Below are 26,589 nucleotides of genomic sequence, written 5' to 3'. Positions count from 1 at the left end.
CTCATATCTAACTCTTATGTTGCCATAAAATACAGTATCAGATATTTATATGAGAAATTTACCAGTCCATTTTTCAATTCTTAATGACATGAATCTGCTGTTAAAGATATCTTAAGCTTGTTGCTTTGCATTAGAAATTTGGGTGTGAGCCTTAAAGCTGTAGGAAATATCACAGTGCAAGCTTTTGCTGCAGAGGCTTGTGTGGAGAGACTAGACCTGGAGAGTCTATGGGTAATAATAAACAAAAATATTAATAAATAATACCAAAAGCCAATAATGGTTGCGATTGAAAAACCATAGATATTTGAAGATGAGTAATGCAGTTTACTTTTAAAGCAGGTTTTTCCTGCTTACCAGGGGAAGGTGTACAGGATGCTCTGCCTGGAATGGGGCAAAACAACTCCAGCTATGCCCTGTGTATGCAGAGTTATCCCCAGCCTTCTCCCATGCTCAATCACATGTACATTTACCAGTGTGCTTTTGACTCTGTAAAGAAGAACAAATGAATGTACTTATCAAAATAAATCAACCAAATACAACTTGTGAATTGGGCTTATTGATTGCTTTCCACACACTCTTTAACCCCCTCGCTCCTTTGGCTGTCAGCTGCAATTGCCATTGTCATTTATAATTGCTCTCATTGTTGCTTTTATGGTTTCCCTGCACAGGCACCAGATCAGCCATGTTGTGCAGCAAATCTGTCAGCACAATGCAATCTTGTCTCCCCCTGATATCCATTGATCTTCTGGTTGCAGTTGTTAAAAGAGCCCCAACCCTTCATATATCTCCTGCATGCTCTAAATATCCAGCCCTTTGACTTATTGGACCATATTCTTCTTTACTTTCATAGTGAAGGAAGAAATTGCATATTGTATTCAGATATTTCAGATGGAAAAGCAATCATCTGTGGTTAATAATTATGCTAATTATTAAAAATATTGACCATGCATTCTCTTAAAAAAAAAAAAAAAGAAAAAAAAAAGAAAAATAAGTGATCTGGTCTAAATAAATATCTTATCTACAGGACTTTATCTTTTTATGGCTGTTAATAGGAAGCATTTTTGTCACCTATTTTTCTACTAGAACCACATATCATGTCAAAGTATCTGAATATCTTTTAAAGTCAGGTCCTGTGTGTCTGAACACAGACATCTGAAGGCAAAGGATCACGAAGAAAGTGAAATCCTGTTCTTCAGCTGTAACCTATGAAAGCAGAATTATGGAATTTAGTTATGTTAGATAGTGTACCCTGGTCAGATTAAGCTGCTGTTAACAGGGTGTTACTGCTTGACTGTTTGACAATGTGCTTTTTTCTTCACTGCTTATCGTCCTGTGAAAGATGCAGCAGCAGAATTGACAGTCATGATGTATGGCTTGCTAACTGCAAAAAAGGGAAAAGCAGAGCACAGAAATGTGCCTGATTTGAACTGCAGGAAACCAAAATGGCCCCTTGATTTTTGGAGCAAAATTCTCAAAATTTAATGCGTGAAAGATAAATTTAAATTTTTCCAGAGGGCTAAAAGGTAATTGCTTCTAAGTATATGTCATTCAGAACTGAGTATTGTGGATTCTTAACTTTTGCCAGCAACCTTCAACACATGGGTGCAGGGTGGTTTGCATGTGTAATTTTAAATGTCCACAGATGCATGCATGTGTAAAAATAGCCCAGGACTATCAACAATAATTACATTTCTCCCAGCACCGCTCAGGAAGGGTAACCAATTCTGCAAGAAGGCTACAGATACTCAGTGTTGTCTGTGTTATGTGCACAGCTCTAACTTTCAGCTCTGAATTTTGGATGATTCTTGAATAAACTGAGCTCATAAATTTGGCTAACAATGCAGGTGGTGGCTGTGGGTTTTGTGCTAATTTGATGGCCACGCCAACCCTGGATTCAGTATGTGCTGCAATATTTATCTGTGAATAAGGATACAAAGGAAAATAAAGGGAGTGAGCCAAATTTAAATTTACAGCTCCACTTACTGAACAATTTGTAACACAGCTGAGATGCTGTTGTTTCGTCTGTCATAATGTGCACAACTACAATAATATTTTATCAGAAAAATTCAGCTTTATGCTCAATGCCATGTAAAGTCCACTGGCTCATATGACACACATATAATCTCACTACCACAGAGCATTGTCTATAAAGAACATTTAAACTTTCCAGAATCATGCTTCCTGGGAGTACAACTTCACCATCCCATGACCAAGGTAAGAATATTGTCAATATTGCCACAAAAGTGGCTCAATACTTTTTTGTGTAGCAACAAAATATACAACATTATGTGCACAATAAGCACATGTGCTACAAAATATGTCACCTTCTGAAATGGATTCTGAACGTCATTTAACAGGTGAGAGAAAAGGGCAACATTAAATTCATTACAATAAAGACTTAGAGCACAAATGTCTTGGCTGAAAAAAAGAAGAATTCATTATGTCCTGAATTTCTGGGAGGGAGAGGAAAAAAAAAGTAAGCTATTAAGAGCTTCATATGGTAAATTCCAATGAAAAGGATCATGCTGCTGCTTTGCCTCCCTCGTGGACAAGGAAAGGTGCACTGATTTTAGGGCTTTTTGTTGCACTGAATAGGCTATATACAATAATTTGAAAAGAAACTCGATGATTAAAGCTTTAAATTTGATCTGCAAATGAGTGCCTGAAGAATTCAGAACTGCAATACTCTTCACAATTTGAAAGCCATTAAATCAAAACAGTGAAGAGACAATAAGGGAGTCATAAGTGCCATTCCAAACCCAGGCTTGATATCTGAGGATGTGAGTTTACACAGAACCAGAGGTCTAGGTGCTGTCTTCATTTATCCTCCTTTTGTGAAGGGACTATTTTGAAAATCCTTCTGGAGAATAAAAATGTACATAATGCTGTCAAAGAAAATGAATGCCTTAAAAAGATCCCTCTTGTGCATGTGACAGATGTGAACCCTTCACTAGTCAAAATTTGGAAACGGAAATAATTTCTAAGAATTGGCAGCTATTTAGGGTAAAGCTTGTTGGGCAAGGGAACAAAAAGATTATGAATGTAATAAAGCCCTTGCATGCATTGATATTTTTTATTGAACCAGTATTTCACAGTACTGATTAGGTTTTGCTTTAAACTATTGTGTAGGACACAGTCAAGCAAAATAAAGATTCCAGTCTGGATTTCTTCCATTACAGTTACAATAGCCAGGGACCTTTTTTCAATAAATGAATAAATAGCAGCCTGATTTTTTTCTGTAGGCATAGCTTTAATTTAATTTATAGACTTTTCATGGAAAGGCTTCAACATGGTGTAGAAATGAAGACACATCTCTACTTCTCGAGAGCCCAGCTTTCAGTGTTGGTCACACGTTTGCACTGGAAAAGGAAGTTACTGTTCTTGTACCTATTTATGAAATAGCAGCAGCTTGGCCACAGACATAAAACTCACCTGAGCATGCCCTGGCACACCCAAAAGAGCTCCCAAAATTATCACTGTGCTAACATGGCTTGAAAGGAAACAGGGATGTTTTTATGAAGTGCCCAAGCATATATGATAAATTTGTGAGGCAATCAAGCAGTCTCTTCTGGCAAACCATGCAAATAATGGTTTTGGTATAGCAAAACCAAACAGGAGTAAAGTTTCCCTTGTGAGTTCTGGTTAGCAACACAAGTGGATCCAGATTCTGTGCCACGGTGTGTTTGCCTTGGCCCAGCAAATTGCCCTTGAAATGAACTCTGCGCTAACACAAAGCTTGTGCTACAGCAACTGTTCTGCCTACTGCTCTCTGTGATTAGGGATTGCAGCTAGGACAATTGAGAAACGAAGCAGTAAGAAAAGGGAATCAAAACTCTGTTTCAGACCTACTTTTGAGCAGGCTTACTTTAGCATTTCTTTCCTCCTGTACAGTGCATTTTCCACAGCAATTTTGAAAACAGTATAATTCAAAAGTTAACATTTGCTTAGCTGGTAGCACGAGATAAAAGCTCTCATTTGCAGCGAGGAGGGGAATTTGTTATTGCCCCGGTCAATAGCTATTGACCTGGTACAGCACTTCTGCTTATTACAACCAAATCCTTTTTCCTTTTTGTTCAGTAGTCAATGACACTGTAATGGAAGGCTTACAAACTGATGCAATATCTATCAGCAACAGCTAGAAGTTAATGACTAATGGTTACACAGAGGAAAGCATGTGCTAAGAGCAGCAGTACACATCTATTAATCAAATTTACTGCATCTGATGTGCCTTTACAGCTTAGAGGAACTGTAATGCACATCAGATAAATAGTTTCTGTTGTTATTAATCAAGGTTTTAGCACAAAACACCTTTTAGTCATGTTATCAATACATAAATGATTTGCCTAGGACAAAGTTTTGACTGACTTTTAAAGCACACCTTTCAGCTTTGTGAAATTTGCATTATATGAATTCTTTTCAGTTGTATGAATTTTTAGGATTTGGCAATGCCAGACTTAGTACTTAGGCAAGAGAACTGCTCTCCTCCAAGCTGTAGTCATGTTATTCTCTAGATGGGGCAGTATAAATTCAAGGCAACACCCTAAAGACAAAATGGGAAGAGCAGAGTGCATGTGTCCATGATGGCTCAGTCTGCCTTCAGCATGGTTTGGTTGAGATAATGATTAATTTTGAAAAGAATATACCATGAGCTTTTAAATTCATTAATGGAAAAAGTTGTCATTGAGGAAATTACATGCATGTTAGTTAGACCTCTTAATAGTTAAGTGATAACTAGGTATTTCAGCCTTTCAGAAAAGTCCATAACACCACTAAACCTGCTGGGTTTCAGAGGCAAAGGATCTCTCCTGGCAGCTGCAACAGTTACAAGGAGTAGAACATTTCAAAGATTATTCTGGGATTTTATTCAATCATTTGAAGTATGCAACAAGTTACACAGAGTTTACTTTTTATTTCCTCAAAATAGGCAATTCATCTCTTCTGGTACCAAAATCAGTAAATCTCAATCAAATAAATAATGAGCACTTTTGCAAAAATAAGACATTTTACAAGATGATTTGACTTCATTGTCAGCTCAGATAAATTTATGGTTTTCTCCACTTGCCCATAAGCAAACTCTCCATTCTATTTCATAGGAACCTGTAAAGACTTCTCTTGAATGACGGTAATTGTTATTAAAAATTAAAAATTAAACATTTCAAATTGAAAACAGACAGGCTATGCATTTCCTATTATGGTCCCAAACTTTGCAGTATGAACTGTCAGTGATTTGGAAGACTGCTGAGAACTGTAACCCATCCTGAATGAGGAAATAATGCTTCATTTCAATACTAAATTATACAGAATGGGAAAGCCAGAATAAAATATTAAGGAAAAGTATTAGTGACTTACTTTTTGTGACAACTCCTTCAAGGCGAATGATATTTGGGTGGTCAAACTGGCCCATGATACTGGCCTCCCTCAGGAAATCTCTCCTCTGCCTGTCCATGTAGCCACCCTTTAGAGTTTTAATGGCAACAGGGATCTCTCTTTTTCCTGGTGTCTTCAGGCGCCCACTGCATACTTCTCCAAACTCCCCTTAAATAGATAAAATATCTGTTCAGCAACTCACAGTGCCTGTACAGAAAAATATTCAAGGAACTCACACATCCCATAGAAGTGGACAGAGAAGTAACTGATTGAATATTCTAATTGATGAGTGTCATCGCATGCCAGAAAAATCAAAATACCCAGAAGCACTTCACAAGAAATTATCACATTTCCTTTGTGCCATAGCAGAGACCAAGGGACCTTGTACTGTGCCTGCAAAAGCCAAACCTTCAGCCCTCCCCACTGTGGCTCCTCTTGCTTTCCTTTGAGACTGAACATTGGTATCAGTATGTTTGTGATATATAACTGAGGAGATATATCTATATCTATATCTATATCTATATCTATATCTATATCTATATCTATATCTATATCTATATCTATATCTGTATCTATATCTATATCTATATCTATATCTATCTATATCTATATATATATCTATATCTATATCTATATGTATATCTATATCTATATCTCTATATCTATCTATATCTACATCTACTCTATCTCTCTCTCTCTCTCTCTCTCTCTAATTATATATCTATATCTGTATCTATACCTATACCTATATCTGTATTTCTATCATCTATCTTGGGCTTTTATTCCACTGATGATAAAACACCCGTGTAAAATATCTACTGACAGAAATATTTCTCTCTAGGGGTGAAATGCACTAAGACCTGTGTGTTAAGAAAAGCCCTGAGACTATCAGAACACTTGACTATCCTTCAGCTACAGAAAACACTTCAAAAGTACTTTCTGCTGTTAAGACTTAGAAAAGCCCTTGCACGTCATTTGTTTAAATGAACTTTCACAGCTACTTGAAATTAATGAAATATTCCCCTGTTCAGACAGCCAAAGGCCAACAGTCCCAGCAAATCTGGAGTTGTGCAGTGAGAGAAATCTCAAAACTCCTTTCCCCTGATGTTTCCCTGGGTATGTAGGGCCTGTGAAGGATGTGTGTCTCCCTGCATTCTCCTTACACATTTACTAATTAATTCAGTTTGTATGGAAACCACGACTTTCCTTTGATCTTGAAGTCACCCAGAAGTTATTTGAGCCCCTACCAAACATACTCTCAGATGATTGCAGGTCAGTTTTCCATGGGTCATAATTCATTAAATGAAAAACAATGTTCACGGAAATATTTCAGAGCATTTTTCAGTGCAGGTTGCTTTCGCCGCAAATCTAAATGTTTTACACCAGTCATTCTGAAATCACAACTGCTAAAAACCAAAAAGCAAGTAATGAACAGATATATTATTTAACAGGGGATTTAATACTCCATTGAGTGCTGTCTGTAGTAATTTTCCCTAAACTTTAAGGACAGAAGTAAATAAATAAAGGAGCTCTGTTCTGCAACAGTGCATCTTCAGATATGAAGCAGAACTAGAAGAGAGGTACCTTAAACGCACAACCTTCACTTCAGAAAATTGTAACTCCTTGGTGTTACAGGATTAGAATGGATATTGTCACAAGACTGTTATTTTATTAAGTTCTGTTGCTTCCACTAAAACAAAGCAAAGTTTTATTAGTCAGTGAGATCAGGAAGAGTGAGATTAAAATAAGAATCTCATAGCCTGTCTTTCACTTCAATGACAGAGACATCAAAGTGCAGGAGTACAATTAACACATGCTGAACATAATGTCTGAATGAATCAGCAGCTTCCTAAACAGCTAAGAAAACCCAAGTGGTCCCAGATCTTTGTACAGTTCCTCCCACCAATTTATTTCTACTTAATTTTAAAATATAAATTAAAGATGTGTGCAAATATAAGATATGTGAAAAGATGTATGTCATTAGAGTAATGCTCTGGGAATCTTTTGACAAAAGGGAAAGTTCTGTGAGGATTTTTTAATATGATTTTTGCCCCTTTCACCTTTAAAAGGCTCTCCTTAAAAGTTTGCTTGCCTGACTACTTGCACTGAAAAAGCAGTAGATAATCTGGATTTGTGAAATCCTCCCATAAAGAAAGTCATGAAACCTAAATGTTTTGCAGGAGACCTGGTCTATCAATCTTCTATTCTGTGACATGTTCAGCAGGAGCAGAACACTCCTCTAAAGCCATGATCTCATTGCATCTTTCTGCTTTTTCAAGCTTAAATGCCTAAAAGGAGAAAAAATTTCCAATTTCTTTCTCTTGATGAAGCAGTGAAAAGCAAAAATATTAGAGCCTTAATATTGAGATTTTTAAAGAAATTTTGTGGTCAATAAATCTGCAGAATTGCAAAGGCTCAGTTTAAGACTAATTTGGAACGCATAGGTCATAGAATAAACCATTTTGCTACTACAAGACTATATAAGAATATTACAGCTTCAGAATTTCATAAATAATGGCATTCATCCCTCAGGGACTGTAAAAGGCTGTTCCTAAGTGCTTTAGAATGAATTAAACTGAAGGAGGCAGCTGAACAACTTGCAATTCCAAGACTTATTATCTGTACAACATCCAAAGCAGGGGAAGGAATCCGTTTCTTTCACCTTTTTTTGGATGCATGACTTGGAAAGCTAGAAAGAAATTTCCCTCCCCTTGGATATTGGGATTGATAAAGTGGTGAACATAAAACTACCAGCAGGTTTTTTGTTAAATGATGTCGAACTTGAGATCACCAGCTTACAGAACAGACAGTTCCCACATTTGGAAACCCAAGGTGTATAATAACTTCGACTTCTGTTTTAGACTAGATGGAGATCAATGGTATAATTTAAACCATTGAATTATTTTCACTGAGAGTTTGACAAGATTTCATTCCAGAGTAGCTTTCCTACACTTCTGTTCAGATAAAGACTTTTCAATGTTTTTAAAGTCAAAGGGGAATGGTTTCAACCAAAGGGGTTTTTAAAATCTAAGACTCTCATTCTTACTGCTCAAGTTGGAAGATAAACAGGATAAATGTTGACCCTGAAGCAGCTGAGGTTCATGACTGCAGGTGTAATAAGTTGAAGCTAAGAGCCAGATGTCAATGAAGTCAACATTTTTCCTTGCTCCAAGGGAAAAGGCTGATGACAACTAGAGAAAAAGATAAAGTCCACTGCCTGTTTACCAAAATAATCTCTGGTTCAGTAACAGAAACCTCACCCATCTTACTGTGTATTATACAAAAAAGAGCTAACTGAGCAGTCTAGAAATTTAATCTGTGCAAACCACACAGCATTCAGCAGTGCATATGTGATATTGAAAGTGAAACAGGAGTAGTCAGTCACTTAAAAGTCTGATGTGCAGCCTGGTATTACTGCATGGGATCAGAACAAATGTCTTTCAGCACAGACAGTGGCTGCTGATAGAACTAAAAGGTCACAGCACCAAATACAGCTCAACTCACATCCCCGTTCCAGTGTTTATATTTGTGGGAGAACTAGTAGGAGATTTAGATCATGAAAAGAATATTGTCTGCTCTAGGAAAAGCTGAAGAGTTGGTATCTTCCTTGAGTTTCAATATTTTAACAAAGAAAATAGGAGGATAACTGTAAATTTTAGGACAGACTTGACAAAGTACCTCTGGGAATTCCTTCCTTGAAGAGGTGCTGAACCCTTAAACCAAACAGCAAGAAGAGATGGGCCAGAAAAAAGTGCATGGGTGAGATACAATTACCAAATACTTTAAAATATAACTTGAGTACAGAGTTAGGTTAGAGTTAAGAAACTAAATTAAAATACTTGAAAAAAGAAAAAAGAAACTAACTTAAAAATACTTGCCTTAAGTGTCACAGCCATCAGAACTACATTTAGTGAATTATCAAGAACCTTTGGACACGACTTTTACCATTGAAAAAACAAACTGAAAACTGCTTTCAGGAGAAGAACAGTTTTATAAATGTCATGACCAGAAGTACTAGAATTTTTTTTTCAAGTATTTGTGGTTTTCCATTTTGGCAATTTCAAAATGAAATCTTTTGGTTCTTGACCGGAAATAATTTTTGTTTGAAAAATTTAAGTTATGGAAATTAAAAATGAGAATTATTGGCCAAAAAAAAAGTTAAAACAGAACAAATTTAGAAGACCATCTATTAATTGACTTGTTAAAAGATATTAATGTTTCATTTTGGAGACGATGTTGAATTTTGGTTTCATTTAGATGAAAATTGTAAACAACTTTAAAAAATAATTCTCTAGTGATAAGAAATCCATTTTATAAACAATTGAAATATGCAATACAGAATTAGAGAGAATGCACAGAAATCTTAAGAACTGCTGAGAATTATACTGATATATCCCTGAGCAGCTACTGAAGAACTGTGTGGGAATTTGCACTCTCCCTGCCTCAGCCATGGCATTAAACCTGTATTTTGTATGCATGGAAATGGGCTTAAATTTCATTGCAACCTGTTTGCAAGTCCAGTTAGGTGAGTATTTTTGAAGTTGAAAAATTACACATGTAATTTTAGAAAATAAAACCCAGAAAAATAAAGCCTATAAAAATATGTCAAAGCATACACTTCCATGCATACAAGAAAATGGAGAGAGAAGCTGAGAGAAGAGTTTTCATAAATTAATTAAGCTGAGATTAAGGACACAATTTTAATCTGAAATAAAACAAATAATCCTTGTCTGTTGTATTCAACTGAAATCAGCAGTTAACTGATGTGGAATGCAGCTCAATCTGCTTTATAATCTAAGACATCAATATCTAGAATGTGTCTGAAGAAAAGGAAGAAATAGAAGAAAGCAAATGGAACATTTTCTGCAGAGGTCAGCCCTCTGGGGGGTCTCCCAAAATCATAATTCCAGAGGTGTCCAGCTCCAGATGATGTGGCCTAAGCAATCAGGTAATCTGGAGTGCTCCAACACTATGGACTGCAATGTGAAACAGAATTTTCTCTTTTACTTTCAGGTCTATACTTTCTCTCTCCTGTCTGCCACCAGACCTGGTTTTATTTCTGTAGGATTATTGCACAGCATTTTCTAGTGCATAAACAGTTCTTAGCAACACTGGGGATATTTCCATGGTTATCAGTGTAGAAACACATCATTAAATTAGGGGTTTGAACTGAAAAACACCCTTCCTTTCTAGAGTGACTAAAGATATATGAAACAAATATAAAAAAGAAGGATTACAAGGCATCATCTTTCATACTGTCTATATCTTATCAATAGACCTTCCTCTTTTCCCTCCTGCCAGTGATCCTTCTCCAGACAGAAAAGCCTATCCCCAGCCAGCCTCTCCTTTTCCTCCCTCATACCCCTCCAGTTTTCTATTTGAGAATAATTTTTTCTCAGTCTTCTAGATTCAGAACTTGTATCCCATAGAAAGAGATTCTGATCTAATTTCACCCTCAGTGACCAAGAATACGCAACAATAACCATGGCACATGCTGAGTGACACCGTGTTTTGAATACATCTGTTAAAAAAAACCAATCAACCAAACAACCAAAAACCCTGAAAACCAACAACTCTTCTCCCCCACAAAAAACAAAACAACCCCCCCAAAACAAACCAGGCAAAAAATCAATCTTACACAAAAAACTGATAATGCTTTAATTTTCTAATGCTTGTTAAAAAGCAGTATTGCCATGCCTAGACATTTTTTACAGTAGGTATAGTTTTACCTGCCCCAATGACTCTTTCAATACGAATTCTTGAAGGATCAATCTCCTTGGCAAACTCATGGACAGCAAGAGATGGGTCTTCATACGTGTCTGGATCTATGTATGTTTTGAGCCCTGGGAAATGTACTGCAAGAGAGAGAGAGAGAATAATAAGAATCAGGAACTCCTTGATACTCGTGCATTGCAACAATAGTGGTGGTGTTGGTTTTTTTTTTTTTTTTTTTTTTTTTTTAACTAGACAATTGAAAGGACTGAAAAGAATATATTACATCTGCCAGGTTTAAAATTTCAGAACCCAGCAGAAGAGCTGGTCACTTGAAAAAGGGTCTGCAGAGACACCAAGTGAGGGCTCAATGATATGGGGAAAAAGCACGGCCTCAAAACAACACTGATTATTGCCAAAGCAGTTCCTCTTTGCTGCTCCTTGGGCAATTGAAGCAATCTGTTCTTTACTATGAAAACAGTTGTTTCTAGTTCGCTCCTTTCATTTAGGAGTGGATGGCTGAACATCCTGTTTTGCCAAACAGGTCAAATCTTTGAGTTCCTTTTCTCTAAGGAAGACTCCTGGAGGGCTTTGCTGCTCTGTTCTCTTCTGATCAGCTGGAACAGCCAGAGAGGCAGGTGCAAGATGACAACAAAAATATCCAAATCCATTTTCAAGATAATTTCTGTCTGTTTCCTTGGAGATGACCATGGCAGTAGTGGGTTGGTGCCAGACTGCTTTGGCAGGCTCCAACAAGCTGTCATTTTCTGGCACGCCTGGCATCCCTTGTGCTCCTGAGAACAGCATGTTCAAGAACTTGTGTTGTTTCTTCTGGACTATCCGGATGGGAATTCTTTTAGGCTGCTAGCATATCATGATTAACTTCTGGAAAGCTTTCAATCCATTATCAGAAGTTGATGCTAATAATCCATCAATTTATCAGGATAAAAAAGAGGCATCTGCAGCTGGGTCCAGAGAATCCCTTTAAAAAGAATGAAGCATTGCTCAGCCTTCTTTCTCCTGTCAGTTAATAGCTGAGTCTAAATCAGTAATTCCTCTTTATTCTTGGTTCTGTGGAGCACATCTATAAGTAGGGACTTGCCCCCTCCAGTGTGATGCTGAGATCACTACAAATGAATGGGAAGGCTCTGAGATGAAGCTTTGTGTCAACATGAAATACAGTCATCATTTACCCAGGCCTGAAAGACACGGAGTGAGGCTTTTTTTCAAATTCAGTCACGGTCTCAGAGGCATATATCAAGCTCTCCAGGAGGAGGGTTTTTGTCTTCTTTTATTTCTGGCCATGTTTGGAAACAAATGACAAAACCATCTTTCCAGGCAGTACACTTTATGGGCAAATGTGCCCTTTTCCTTGACAGAAAGAGACACTTGGCTTGATATGGTAGTGTCACCTGAAAAAAACATTTTATTTCTCGCAACTTCTGTGTTGATCATAGCATTTCCAGAGATGTTGTCAAATGATGAAAGAATAAAATCTGATATCCTTTGAATTAAAAAGCAATAGATTTAAATTGCTACTCTAACAGAAAACAGTAAGGCAACTACTTTAAAGTAGGTAGCTAAACTAAGCTATATAAACTAATTACTGCCCAGGAGAGATCACCAGGATTTTCTCTCACTGTACTGATCAGTGAGCAGGAACATGAGGGAAGGCAACCCATTCCACTTCTTATTTCTTGGGTGGCTGGAAGTGTAGATCCCTAAATCCAAAGAGAACTAGATACAAATACGTCATACAGTCACCAGGAGAGGAATTTTGAGGCAGAAATTCAGTACCCAGAGCAACTGAGAATTCAAAGAAATATACCTGAAAACCTCTAAATATTATTAGGTGAATACCAAAAAACTCTTTAATAACTAGAATAGATTTAGTGAAATTGCAAACAAAAATAAAGACCACTGATGATGCAGAAAATAAGGAACTACTCAAATAACCAGATTAAAACATCAAGGGCAAAAGTTGTTCAGGAAACAATGGACTCCCTTTATTTAAAACATAATATAGATATTATATAGTGCTGAACTACTTACAGTGTCCATTTTGCAAGTGAGCCCTTCTTTTCTCCTCAGATTTCATTTTGGCCTTTATGTACCACTGGCATCTTTCAAGAAAAACAAGCGAGGTTTTAAATAAAATACTTGCCACAAATAAAACAGATGTACACAAAGCTTTATCTGCCATTTAATGAAATCTAAATTCTTTGCATTTGGAATATATATTTAGGTCTGAATCTAAAGAGGGAAATCCTCATGATGAACTACAAATAGATTATATACAAAGAAAAACAGATCATGGTTGAATGTTTAGCATGACAATGACTACCTGAGTTTAAGTTTGATATAATACTTTTCTTTAAGTTTGACTCCTCCAAGGAATTTTGATACTTCAGTAAATTATTACTTACCCACATTCCTGTTTGTGTACATAAGCCTGTGGTAATTAAACTTTATCCCATTAACTTTCATATACAATGGGTAAAATACCCTCTCATTTTCCTCATAATAGAATTGCAATGACTTCCCCATGTCTCATGAAAAAAAGGAAATATTTTTTCACATCAGGATCCCTTTTTTCTCTTTTGCTGAGTGGCTCTGTGCAGTCTGAGCTGCAAGCATTGCCTACCTGCAGGTCTGATAATGCCGATTTAGGGGGTCACATGGCAGGACCAACTGTTCCAGTCAAGAAAAACCCAAATACTAGCTCTTGGTCTTAAAGCTCTTTTTCACTCACTAAGTGCCTAAAAATTGCTATTTAGAGGGAAATCTTTTGGTTTAAGGGATAGCAAAGGGTTGTTGAGGCTCTCATGCCGGTGGAGAACAGGAGACATGCAATTCCAAGACCAGCTTGAAAAAAAAAGCCTGTCGTCTGAACTTTAACAGCACTATGAAGTCAAATAAAAATGATTACAGTCAGTATATCCATACTAACAGTGGTGATCTATGAGGAACAGGTGAACACACCCACCTCATTTCAGTGGCTTGTTTAAACGGCTGAAACACAGCAGGAACAGCCCCAAGTTCATTCCGTGACGATGAGGAAGTTAAGGGCACAAACTCCTGAAGCTGATGTTCCCTCCCTTGTGGAGGGAATGCAAACCAGTGGATTCTCAGACTCTGTGGGAACCCTGAGATTAAACATCAGTTGCTGGGACTCCCTAAAGATGCCAGTGCCATTTTTAGGACCTGAACAAGTGGTCTGTAGGGTGCCACCTGTCCAGAGCCCTGAACACAGGCTCTTACACTCCAAGTGCTTGCCCAAGGGAACAGTCAAAGAAACAAGACTGTAACCTTACCCAACTCTCCTAAACATCCATGTGGCCCCAGAGTTTGACTACAGAAGCTAGTGATTAATCACCAACAGAGAGGTCTCCTCATTCTCTGCCCATGTTGGCTGCAGAACAATCACAGATAAAACTAAATCAGACTGAGCCTTAACATCCCTTTCCTGAAACTGAGCCAAGACCCCAGTCCTGTATCTCGAGGTCTCTGTTGCTCTCATATTCCTATCTGCAATTGTCAGCCGTGCTTCCTGCTTGCTCCTGGTGGATAATCACCCAGCAAAGTGCAGAGGCAGGTGCTCATCTCACCCAGCCTCTCCACTCTGAATACGCTCATCAGCAGCCCTCAGACTCAACAGCTCATCAAATTGGTAATTCTAAACAGTGAAGCAGAGCACATCTGTAGGGTACCAGTCCCATTTTTCATGCTGAAATTTGCCTCCAGTCCTAGAGTAAATTGAGTATTTATTCAAGATTTTCTTGCTCTGTCTCCTGTGGAACATGCTCTTATCAGTGCATTTAGGCAGCACTTCAAAATGAATTCCTATCTTACATAATTGAAATGGTCCCATCGAGTAAGGCAGTAGAAAGCTAAGAGAATCTCTGATATTCTTAACATTAGAAAACAGGATGAAGAAACAGAAAGAAACCTTTTTCTGTATTTTTTTTTCATTCCCAAATTTAGTGATTTTTTTTTCTAAAGGAAATGTTTGAGTTGTTTCAGGATTTCCCATAGGGATTCCACACAATCATTTTCTCTGGAAAATTCTCTCTCTCTCTAAATAATTCCCCTCTCTTCTGAAAGATTCTACTGTTTGTCACCTTCTGTAGTAATTGCAGGAATATTTACTTAGCCTCTAAGATTATCTGAGGCCACAATACATTCCAAGGTTAACTGCTCTCATTACCTTCATCTGAACATCAGATTTAACTGGTTTTATTATTTAGCAGAGAGAGCATTAATTCACATAATGGCAGCTACTGCAGTGCCATATTTAGTTGTTGGGGTATTGCAAATAAAACCTCTGGTCTTCACTGACAGAACTTCACTTTCTGTTCAAATTAGAGGTAATGCTATACCAATAAAACATGTGTAATTACAAATCTAACAGTCCAGCACCCTCTGTTGATATCTGAGTAGTGCACTCTCTAGTTTTGCCATTGACAGTTACGAGATTTTGTAAAATACACTGTGGGGATGTGGGGATTTTTTTTTCTTTCCTGGTAATGTTAGAGCCTTGAGGGTGCAGCAGGTATACTGTATTTTTAAATTATCACTCTGCAGGTAAGAGGTCCAAAAACTTATTTCTAAAACAGCCAAACTATCTCCTGATTTCACATGATTACTTATCTCCCCAAACTGTATCTTTATGAAAAACAACACTTACAAAAACCCCATAAGACCAGTGCTGATACTCCACTGTGTCTAACCCTAACTTTAGCTCTGTAAATGTGGTTTCATGACTTCAATATTATTCTTAAATTCTTAATTTTAGATAGGACTATACAAGAACATTGTTTTAATTACCTGCCAGTGATGAGGAAGAACAAAGTGAGGATGACCAGGAGAGTGAATCCACCAACAGCAGCAGTGGCAATGACAAGAATCTGTCCCTGCTCTGCAGCCATATCAGAAGCTGAAAGAGAAGCACAGAGAAAAGATGCTCCATCCATCACCCAGGGATTTTGCAGAATGGCTGAAATCATTTCAATGGCCAAGTGTTGCAATTTGTTTTTAATGGTTTCCTCAGTGCTTAGCAAGGGCATCGGATGCAAACCTGTCTGTGAAGTGAGGAACCATAATCCATATCCCAGTTAGGATGGAGGGGAGAAGATGTTTGCACGTTTATAAAAGGAGGATTGGTCCCTATCAGACACTTGCCAATTACTGAAGTTTGAATATGACAGGATTTTGGACATAAAACTGTATTTTCTTCCTCAGCTTTTTTTTATCTTAATCCTGCACCTAATTCAGAAGTTCTTTCCATCCCCCTGTCCCAGTGTAGTCAGCAGCAGTGCTGGGTATGTGAAGATACTAAACTGGGTGCAGGAGGAAGCAAAGCAAAAGCCACACACCTAATGTGCAGCTTCACACATTCTTCAGCATGTCTGATGTTCAGTTTCATTGTCACAAAATTCGTAGAGCTTATCACAACATGCTTTGGTGATTTGCAACTCTGTAGTTGCTAATAGAAAATAAATCCTTATGCCTCTTGTTTTTCTCTCTGCTTTTCGTAGAATGTTGAGTTAAAAAAGATCACCTGAAATTATCCAGTCACTGAACACTTCCTAATTTACTTAATTTATTGTGTATAATATTAAATCTTTACACTGAGAATCTACCTACCTACAGTCCAGGTGGTCCTCATTGTCCAAATACTACACGATCAGAAAAAGAATTTGGCTCATTTTTTTTTTCTCTGCCTCCTGTCTTGTGACTCTGAAGTTTTATTTGTTAAACTGTTACACTTGAACATTTACACCACATGACATTTACCCAATTCTTACTATTTCCATGGGAAATAAAACATTGTTTTGAAAGATGAATAAATAATTCTATTCAATGACTTCAGAAAACAGAGTAAATACAGAAAAGGGAATAATTTTTACATCAGGGAAACAACTTTGATTTGGTAAACTTGCAAACTGTTCAAGAAGTAAAATCTTCAGCTTTCTTTAGGCATCAGGTGATTAAAGCTTGGGGAAATCAGCCAGGCTGCTGTCTAGAAAGCTCAGCAGGTGATATTCTCTCACTTTGCAGCTGACGAAGCGATGCAATGCACACATTGCTATCCAAAGCTTCATAAAATGCTGTTTCCTAGGAAAGCATTTGGCTTCTGGACAATATTTTTTTGTGGCTTAAAAACTCAAGGTGTAAACTGGCTTTGTAAGAGTAGCAAAGCAAATAGAAACAATAATAGCTTATGTCAAATTTGCAGCAAAACCAACTTTTTAGATTTCTACCATCAGGTTTCTGTCCAAATAATTTGATGGAAGCATGCACAGGCAGTAAATTACAAGGCATTCAGTACCTGTGGTCAGACAAGTTAAATGTACACATCTTTCAACAAATGATGGAGCAAATATTGACTGAATAGTTAAATGACATCTAGTGATGTTATGGGAGTGGATTCCAGCTCTGTGTTACCTTTCATAGGCTCAGGTTTAGTTGGAAAAATGCAACATAACAAATATCATGCCACAGAAGTAACAATGCAAATGCTAAATACCATTTTCTAACTAGTGGGAGTTGTGCTAAATGTGGCAAAGATTATTAAAGTCAGGCACAGTTTGAAGCTGTACACGGAGAAGGTTTCAGAGGAGTCTTTCTTGCCCATATCTGCAGTGGAAAGGGGAGGACAAAATGCAGCTCTCCTTTTGTTTTTAGTAAGAATAAATATGTGCAAAAACAATGAATTTGGCAGGAGGAAAGCAAACCACGAGCTCAGAAGAATTAGCTGTGATTTTCTTCAACAGACATTCATTGCCAAGGCCAATAACCCAGAATTTCTTGATGCAAATGTAGGGACTGACTCCACGGTCCAAAGAGGCACCTGCAGTCACATTAATGAAGGGGAGAAATCCAAAACTGACTTAAGTTCTTTCTGCCTGTAACCAATACGATTTTTAGCTGGGTCTGTACCTACTTGAAAAGTGATAATTCTGTTTCTCTTGCTTGTATTTTTGAGGCTAGAGTTGAATATATTAAGATTTTTTCCCCCCACACAGTTAAATCACTACAAGGAGCTTTCAGGCCTGAAAACTCCAGATGACCGTAATTTACCTGTCAGATAAAAATGTCAAATGGCAGATGAGAATAATTGGAAAATGTAGATTTGTTAAAAACTGGCAGAGAGGCAGGTAAGGCAAAATGATGGAAATACTTATTTTTGCTTGAAGTGATCCCTCAATAAAATCAATAAAGGCACAGCACAGTGAACAATACATATTTAAGCACGTGAGTATCCACAGACACAGATTTACCACATGCAGGAAAAATGTTCCACATAAAAACATTTAGGCAGTGAGAAGATAGTAATCAGGGACTCTCAATACCTAGAATTTTTACAGCATTTTGCCATTCTAAATTCTATGTGTCTCTCAACCTCTCTGCTCTTTTCTTATTTCTCCAGCTTTCTCTTAAGGTAAAGTTCAAGCTGTAAATACTAAGAGCTTTAATTGTTTCTATTGTGCATGTACTTGCATATTTTTTGTCACTTCCTGGTTTTCCTGTGTATATTTGTCTATGACCCTGTGTTTCTCCTTGATTATGCAAGAAGAAAAACTCAGTTTAAAAAACAACTGTGGCAGGTTGCAAAGTCAAGCAAGTTCCTGCAACCTCATTTCATCCCTCTTTGTGTACATATGGAAGTGCTGCATTTAATCACAGAGGTACACAGCATTTTTTTCCAGAATCTCATTTGTTGGACAACATGGACAGAATTCCTATAACTAAAACAATTTTTTTTTGTCTCTACACTGCCCAAGGCACCTCAAATTTATCATAAACCATGAGCAGAGCTGAGAGAGCTTAGCTTCCCTCTAACTGACTTAGTCTGGTACTACACCTCATTCTTTCTATCTGTCTGCTCAATAAGCTCATTTGAACACTTAAAGAAAACACTTGAAAAAATAAGTAGATAAGAAAAGGACAAGGGAGAATTTACAACTTATCCAAGATGTTTCAGTTGTATACTGCAATGTTTGGGTGGCAAAATTCTTCAAGCACATTTCACCTGAAGCTTATGTGATTATCAAAGTGATTTTAAAACTGCAGCATGGGTTATATATGCACCCAGGAGCTTATTATCCAGATAAACTCCTCTGCCATTGCTCTTCATGCTTAACTCATGTTATATGCCTGAAGTGATGTCTGAAGTTTCAAACTGCACCATTCCAGCTTCCTTGCTTAACACCATGCCCAGAAATCCCTTCTGCATCCAGCCTGGTGTCAGCTCTGCCCCTACAATCCAGTTTTTACATTCATGCCCTGTCTCATCTTCTCTCTAGGTTCTTCATCCAAATGCATGGAGGAAGAGCTGCACTTTCCCTCTCTTTTGGGCTGAAGGGAAATATCCTGAGGCTTCCTCATTTTTTCACTGAGCACACTGGAAGTAATGCTGCAGATGTTTCATTCACGGTGCAAGGGGCTGAAAACCAGAGAGAATCTTTGAGCTCTGCCCTTTCTTTGAGCAAATTTCTTCAGAACATTTTACAAGTTTGTGCTTGGTATAAAAGAGCTGGAAGCCCTAATGACAGCTCACTTCTGTCTCTCAGCTACATCCCTTGGTTAGTTCAATTTGACATCTATCAGGCAGCAGACCCTCCAGCAGACTGGAAGATAGAAAAGTGACAGAGAGACAGCCAGACTGATAACAGTGAGCAGCTGTAAGACAGATAAGCGTGGACAGGGAGCACTGGAGCTCTAACAGACAGGAGGAGCCATCAGGGGGATTTACAAGGCATTTTAAACAACAGTGCTTAAGAGCAACAGGTAAGAAAAACACAGAGTGTCATTAGGGCAGTCTTTACATGTTCACAAATGAAAATGTAGTCCCTGTGCAGTTCCTGTGGTACAGTGAGCTGATGGGCTCCAGTCGAAGGGGAAAGGAGAAGGCAAAGGGAAGATGCTCTCAAAAGGGACTGTCACTAGCATAAGAATATAAAACCTTTTGGTGTCACTTCACTTGAAAAGCTTTCTTCCAAGTGTTTTCCCCTAACATTCCCTTTCTGGCCAGAGGATAAATGGAAAGCCTGTGCAGGCAGTTTGAGACCTGAACAAGGAGGCTGCTCTTGTTTAGGAAATGCAGAGGAAAAATGAAGTCTCTGGGTTTTCTGGACACATACAGCAGTGCAATCAGATAGACCAAAATCAAACGTGAAGAACAAATGGCTGGAAGTATTAAACACAGCAAGGAAATACTTAAAGATTAAAATGAGACAGTCTTTGGTATCCAGTGCTGAGTGATAATGAATGAACAGTAGGGTAAGGCAGAGGTGGGGGGAGATCCAACCAGAAGTTTCTAAATATGAAATACTGATATGTTTTGAAATATGTAATCTGGTTTGTTTTGTTTCAACAAGGAATTCAATTTACAATAATCAGAATACAAAACATTGTAAAAAAAAAAATCTCCATTTTGCATTGGTAATGCAATGTATTTTCTAAAAATCCTTAGGATGGCTTCTCTATCATAGCATGAACCAGGGCATGTGCTTAAACCAATAGTGGACCTGGACTGGAATCAATCATTCTGGACCCTTTTCTTGAGCTTTGGAGTTCTGGAAAGAATGGAGTCATATTTGGTGGCAAATCCAAAATAGTCTGATTTGAGGATGAAAAGTTAAAGGCAGATTTTGTGGATATGGGAAGAGGGAGAAGAATGTGAAAATTCAGCAGAATTTTCTGGCAATATCCAAAAATCACCATCTGAGACTAAAGAAATTAAAGTTATTGATCCATCAAGACTTTGAGTTTCAGCCAATTATTTTTTCACAGTCTTTAACTTTATAAAACACCAAATCAAGGTATTTCATTAGCATTTCTAAAATGTTTAGGTTTTTATTGTTAATAATTAAAAGTATACAAAATCTGCATTGCTTTTGGATTAAATATCATCATGTGCTCACATTTATCACTCTGTTCAGCCCAAGCACAGTCCACAGTCCATAAATGCAAAATTGTCCCTTATGCCCCTTCTAGAACAAGCCAACCATTCCACTTTCAGATTACTTTTTCCTAATGATGGCAAGGCTGACAAGGAAAATACCCTTGGTTTTAGAACAAGCCCTGATTTGGCAAGAAGATTGCCTAAAAGCTGTAAATTGTTCAATATTTACAAATTCTTCTGGGCAGAATGACCTCTGAGGTAATGTAAAGAAACCACTTCTCTAGGGAAAAAAAAAAAAAAACAACCAAACAAAACCCCCCAAAAAGGACCAAAAAAAGTTTGAATCATTAATTAAAAAAAAAAACCCAAACAAAACAAAACTACCCAACAAAACCAACCAATCCAAATAGGTATTCCAGAAACAGCTGGTTAGAAGAGAAGGAGGAAAAAAATAGAGGGTAACAGTCAGAGATTAAAGCATCTCTGCCCTAGGACAAATGTTTTTTTATTGTCAGAACACATTTCATTCTCTGTTAGGAAGGACCAGAGTGTTTTTGTGGTGACTCAGATAGCTGGTAATTCTGACAGATAAAAGCAGGAACTGCAAGTGAGGTTTATGCTCCGATTTGAAGCCCCAGCAGTGGCAGCTGTGTGTGTGCTGGAGTGTATGAAAACCTGCCAGCTTTGCTAGGAGTGTTTTGCCTGTAAGGTGCTGAAACAGAGACTGAATAAAATGGCAACAAGAAACGCAGTCACAAGTGGTGGCTGCTGTGCTTTGGAAAGGTTTCACATTTCCCAGGTGCAGCCTGGGAGGGGGACAAATGTCTGCCAGCATTCATTCGTCCAACTCCGCTTCCTTGAAGAGAATTTTTCTGCCTATGCTAGGTAACTCCATTTCCTATCACAAAGAAAATACAAATTCCACTCTTTTGGATGCTCCACTTGTTTGCCTTCGCAGCAGGGAGAAGGGTTCAACAACAGAGGTCCCTAAGCTGTGACTGCCTCCATCTGTGGTCAGCAAGAGAGGGTGCTTCCCCCAAAAAACATCAGCATCAGTAACTAACTTCTTCCACTACTGCTGCAGATTCAGTCTTGCCTCTCCCTCATGCACTGCTTTTAGCAATCCCACCAAAATGCTTTAGTGTTCTTGGTAATGATGGATCTATTCTATCCTCTATAACTTTATAACTGAAGTGACACAGGTAGTGTTTCCCCCAGCACATCAGAGAAGGGAGCACTGTCCTGCCAAAGGACAGGATGTTTTAGGACATTGATATACACATCTCACAGCTGATGAATCATTAATTTTCTATAATTAGTCTATTAAAGAAAAACTCTACTTTTTGATTGCTTGCTTAACAGCTATCTATGAACAAATTCTGTCAACATTCAAGCAGGGTAAATGGAACAACCTTGGCTGTTTACCTGCAAATGGTCTGGGAATTCTTCTCCACTGTAACATGTTCAATTGGCAGAGCTGAAGAATGTTACCAGCTACGGCCACTTAAGGAGGATTTTTATCAAACACATGACTTACAGTATTTTTTGTTGTTTTCATGAGAGTGTTGGTTGATAAATTTTCAGTTCACAACACAGACTTTTAAAACACTCAGTGCTTCCCAGCCTTCTCATGAAAATGTTACTTTTGAGTTAATTAAAATCCAATTGAAAGTCCGGAAAAAGTAATTGAAAAAGTGGAATTTTCACCAAGTAGCCTGTTTCTAGCAAGCAGGGATGGAGGGAGCTGCAATAGTCTGCCTTGGCCTAATATTATTTGCTATCTTTCAAAAAAATTGAGAAAAATGTATATTTAAAAAATCAGAAAATTTTTAGCTGAGCTGCACACTGCCAAAATAGTAAATGATGAAGAGAGATTTCTACTTAACTGGACTAGGACTGGTTTGTAAGACAGATGCAGGCCAGCAAGGGTGAATTAACATTTATGGGTACTGACAGAACCAAGCAGCCCAAATCTCAACACAACTCTCCCAAATCTCTCTGTGTAAATGTTAGTCAGTATCTTGAAATACTGAAAATAACATTTCTATTCTATATTTTATTGCTATATTCTATTTATTCAGCTATGTGAAACCATGTACTAGCTTAGGTAGCAAGTGCTTAGACGTAGAAGTAAAAGAAACCAGAATTATTGGAAGATAAGCTGTGTTAGGTCTGCTTATGGCATCATAAACAGATTTATTTTTCCAGTTTATTTCAGTATCAGGTTCAGCTTTGATGTTATACTTCAAAAAGGACATTAAAGTCAAGCTCACCATGCAGCTCAAGGGCCAGCTGCATCAGTGCACACAGAAGGAGAGAAGGGGCAGGGATGGAGTAAGGGGAATGTCACCCCCAGGAGATTCCCTCAATACTGATGAGGGAAATGTCACTGGAGCCACAGCCTTCCTGATTTAGATGGGCAAGTGACATTTTCACAATGTGAAACCTCATAGAGGTTTAGATACAATTTTCTTTTTATATGAATTAAGCCTCGTGTTTATTGCACCAGAAGCTACAGATGAGATCTACTGAAATTCTTGAAAGCACCCAAGTGCTCAACTCCTATCCAAACCAATCGGCTTAAGTACCCAGAAAATTTTAAAAAGTCCAATTAGGCATTAAGCACTTGGAAATCTATCCCTGATTGATTTTTGAAATAGAAGTTAAGAAGCAATAAAAATGGAACACAAATCCCTGGGTGCTCTTGGAAGCACTTATGTAGTTTTGAGTCTGTACATTAGCTTAAACAACTTGAGTTCTAAAACACTAATGAAAAACATGGTATACATAACTGGCTAATTAAAGTAATTTAATTAATGAGTGTTTTAGTGTTGCATCTGCTAGACTAATTTTCTCTCAAATATATGAAAATACCTTTTTCTATGTTTCTTTGAACATGGAGGGCAACACATGACAAATATAAAATTATTCAGGATGTGAACATCACACATGAAGCCTTTTTGCATACTTTGTAGGAATAAGAAGGCTTCTTACTTCTTAGTCCCAAATTTAGTAAGTTTACTGGTTGATGGAAATGCAAATAACAAGTTTTCAGTTTTTATTAGTGGAGTCTGGAAGCACTGACAACTACAGAGTGAAGAGTCCATCACTGGGAGCTTATGTGAAGCTGCTGGACTTAGGGAAAGCCTGGCTAAGGGTATTTTTATAGGACTTCTATAGGGAAAGAAAGGATCAGAGAATCCTAGAGCATCTTAGCTTGGAAGGGACCCATAAGGAAATTTTATGGAAGAGACCATTCCTTCAGCTGCAGCATTGGGCAAACATTTCTGTGTGTTGTTGTAAATTCAGAACAGTGAGTCTGAGGCTTTTTTTTAATCACATAGCACTGGTCATTTTGTGATAAAGAAATGGTATGGGTTCAGCCATTCAAACTCCCAATGTCTCACTGGTTTAGAATTAGATGCTACTTCTACTGTATTTATTTTTTTATTTTTCCTTCAGTGAAACTTACTTTCATCTCCAGTTTCAAATTCAAACTTCTGGCTATAGCCGCTGTATCCTGCTGCCGTCCTGACTCTGATATGAAATATGTACTTGGTGGCTGGCTTGAGACCTGTGATGATAACACTTGGAGCCTTGGACCTTGTGGAGGAATAGCTGAGCTGCTCATGCTCCTGAGGGACAAAAGAGGGAAGAAATTATATCAAGTTGAGTTGAACAATCTTTGTACAAATGATATAACAGAACTGAAGCTCCATATTCTTCTCATGAATGTAAAATGTGTTTATAAAAGGAGGTGCAGGTATGGATTTCTGTACTTTGGTTCTGTGCTACAGTCAGAATGTATGATATGGCCTTGACTTTTAGATTCCAGGTTTTTTTGTCTTTAACCTCGCATACAGACATGTTTTGTGACTTGGGTTAGCAACCAACCCAACCATAGCCAAACCAACATGAATTAGTACAAGACTACATTCACAGAAGAATGGCAACTACAATGGAAGCTCATTATTTTTGCACAATGGACAAACTAGGAGGCCAGTAAACACTACCAAGCTGTAAAATAAAGATGTGGGAGTATTCAAATACCCGCTACTCACTTCTACCCGCAGGTAGTGCCAAAATGCCGGCGCTATCCGTGGGTAGACCTGTGGGTAAAAGAAAATAGGAATTAACTTTTTCTTTAAAGCCTGTCAACTTCCAGCATGGTTCAGCTGATTCCCTGCTGCTGAGGCTCAATGTTTCTTTGCAGGTAGTTGTAAGGTAGTCATAGATGGAATTCATTTTGAAACTCTATAAGCAGAAATATTCTGTGCAAAAGTCCCCTGTGTTCATCTCCTGGCAGTTGATCCCAGGCAGCTGCTGAGAATTCCCGAGTCTCACAGAGACCCCATAGAATTATGGTCTCTGGGAATTACCACTGCAGATCAGCTGCTCTAGTATGGAGACCAGAAACATCAATTTTTGTGCTCTAACTGAGTGCTGCTTTGCTAGACTTGTCTTGGATGATGCTTTTCCATGAGAGGGTGACCTGGAAGAACATTTATACCCTGTCATTAGTTACTTGGTAAACCAGTCATCTGTAATATGTGGTGCCTTAAGGTGAGGTTTGCTCCCTTGGAGCGGGATTTGTCTCCAAACTGAGCAGGAATATCCTTGGCATGTACTTTACAGTCCAACTGTGACACCTACAGGGCACCATATAGGTTGATTATACCCCACAGCTGTATTAGAGCAGGTGTAAATGATTCAAAGGATGCTTCCAGCCTGTTCAGAAGGAAATCTAGTTCACAGAAGAGATATACCAGGAGAGGATTAGGTTTCAGTCAGATTCTGTTGGACTTTTAACCTCTTCTCAGCAATATGCATGCACTTTTTATATAAAACGAAGAGTTTTTATAAAACACGCTGAGTTAACTTCAGCCATGTGTAACAAATCACATTAGCATAGGGCAGCAGGTGGATCACTATCCCCTCAGCAGGAATACAGGGAGATGGCTGAGAAAACTAGATTAAAAAACAAACACACAGAAGCAACCTAATGACTCTGTTAAGGGAAGGAGCAGGAGGAAGGCAACAATGATCAATATTAAAAATAACTGCATTTAACTTGTGCTTCAAACAGAGGAAATAACTTGAGAAACTACAATAAGAGGAAGTATTGATTTTTTTTCTACAGTCTGTTACTAACATTTGAAGCTGTGAGCAGTGTGTATTTAAACTGAAATAGTACAATGAAATGTTCATGTGATCTTATGGATAGAGACTATAATTAATACACCATCTAATTACTTCTTTAAGTATAAGACTTCTCCCAATTACTCGAAATGTCGTAACTTCACTTTGAACAGGTTAGCAGATTTTAGACATACTGTAATGCATTTCAAAAAATACTTATTTTCTTCTGACAGAAAGCCTACTTGTTTGAGTGACAGGTGCTTTTTTTTTCTTTTTTTTTTCTTTTTTTTTCCCTGATTAAGCTTACATGACTTCCTGTGAAGGAAAGCTCTTGGAAATATTCACTGCAGATTATATGCTTGTTTTATACAGGTATTGGCATGACTCAAAGTGCTCTGTTATGGCCCACAGATGGGCAGTGATTTTATACTCTGGAATGCTCTGGGAATTTTTACTTGGAG

At 37.9% G+C, this 26,589-nt stretch overlaps 1 protein-coding gene across 2 annotated transcripts in view; it reads right to left on the bottom strand.

Moving 5' to 3' along the window:
* EPHA6 (EPH receptor A6) overlaps positions 1-26,589 on the bottom strand; it is a 366,464-nt gene that overhangs the window by 72,574 nt on the left and 267,301 nt on the right. For both annotated transcript variants that reach the window (XM_066340828.1, XM_066340827.1), the window contains 5 exons: positions 24,462-24,624; positions 15,907-16,015; positions 13,132-13,202; positions 11,097-11,222; positions 5,350-5,535 (listed from right to left, as the gene is read on the bottom strand). In XM_066340828.1, the coding sequence (XP_066196925.1) occupies positions 5,350-5,535; positions 11,097-11,222; positions 13,132-13,202; positions 15,907-16,015; positions 24,462-24,624 (655 nt within the window). The remainder of the gene's footprint in view (positions 1-5,349; positions 5,536-11,096; positions 11,223-13,131; positions 13,203-15,906; positions 16,016-24,461; positions 24,625-26,589) is intronic.

The sequence above is a fragment of the Sylvia atricapilla genome, chromosome 2 (assembly GCF_009819655.1).
Source record: "Sylvia atricapilla isolate bSylAtr1 chromosome 2, bSylAtr1.pri, whole genome shotgun sequence".
In the NCBI taxonomy this organism is placed as follows: Eukaryota; Metazoa; Chordata; class Aves; order Passeriformes; family Sylviidae; genus Sylvia; species Sylvia atricapilla.
The sequence above is the reverse complement of the archived record's forward strand: the minus strand, read 5'-3'. Positions and strand labels throughout refer to the sequence as shown.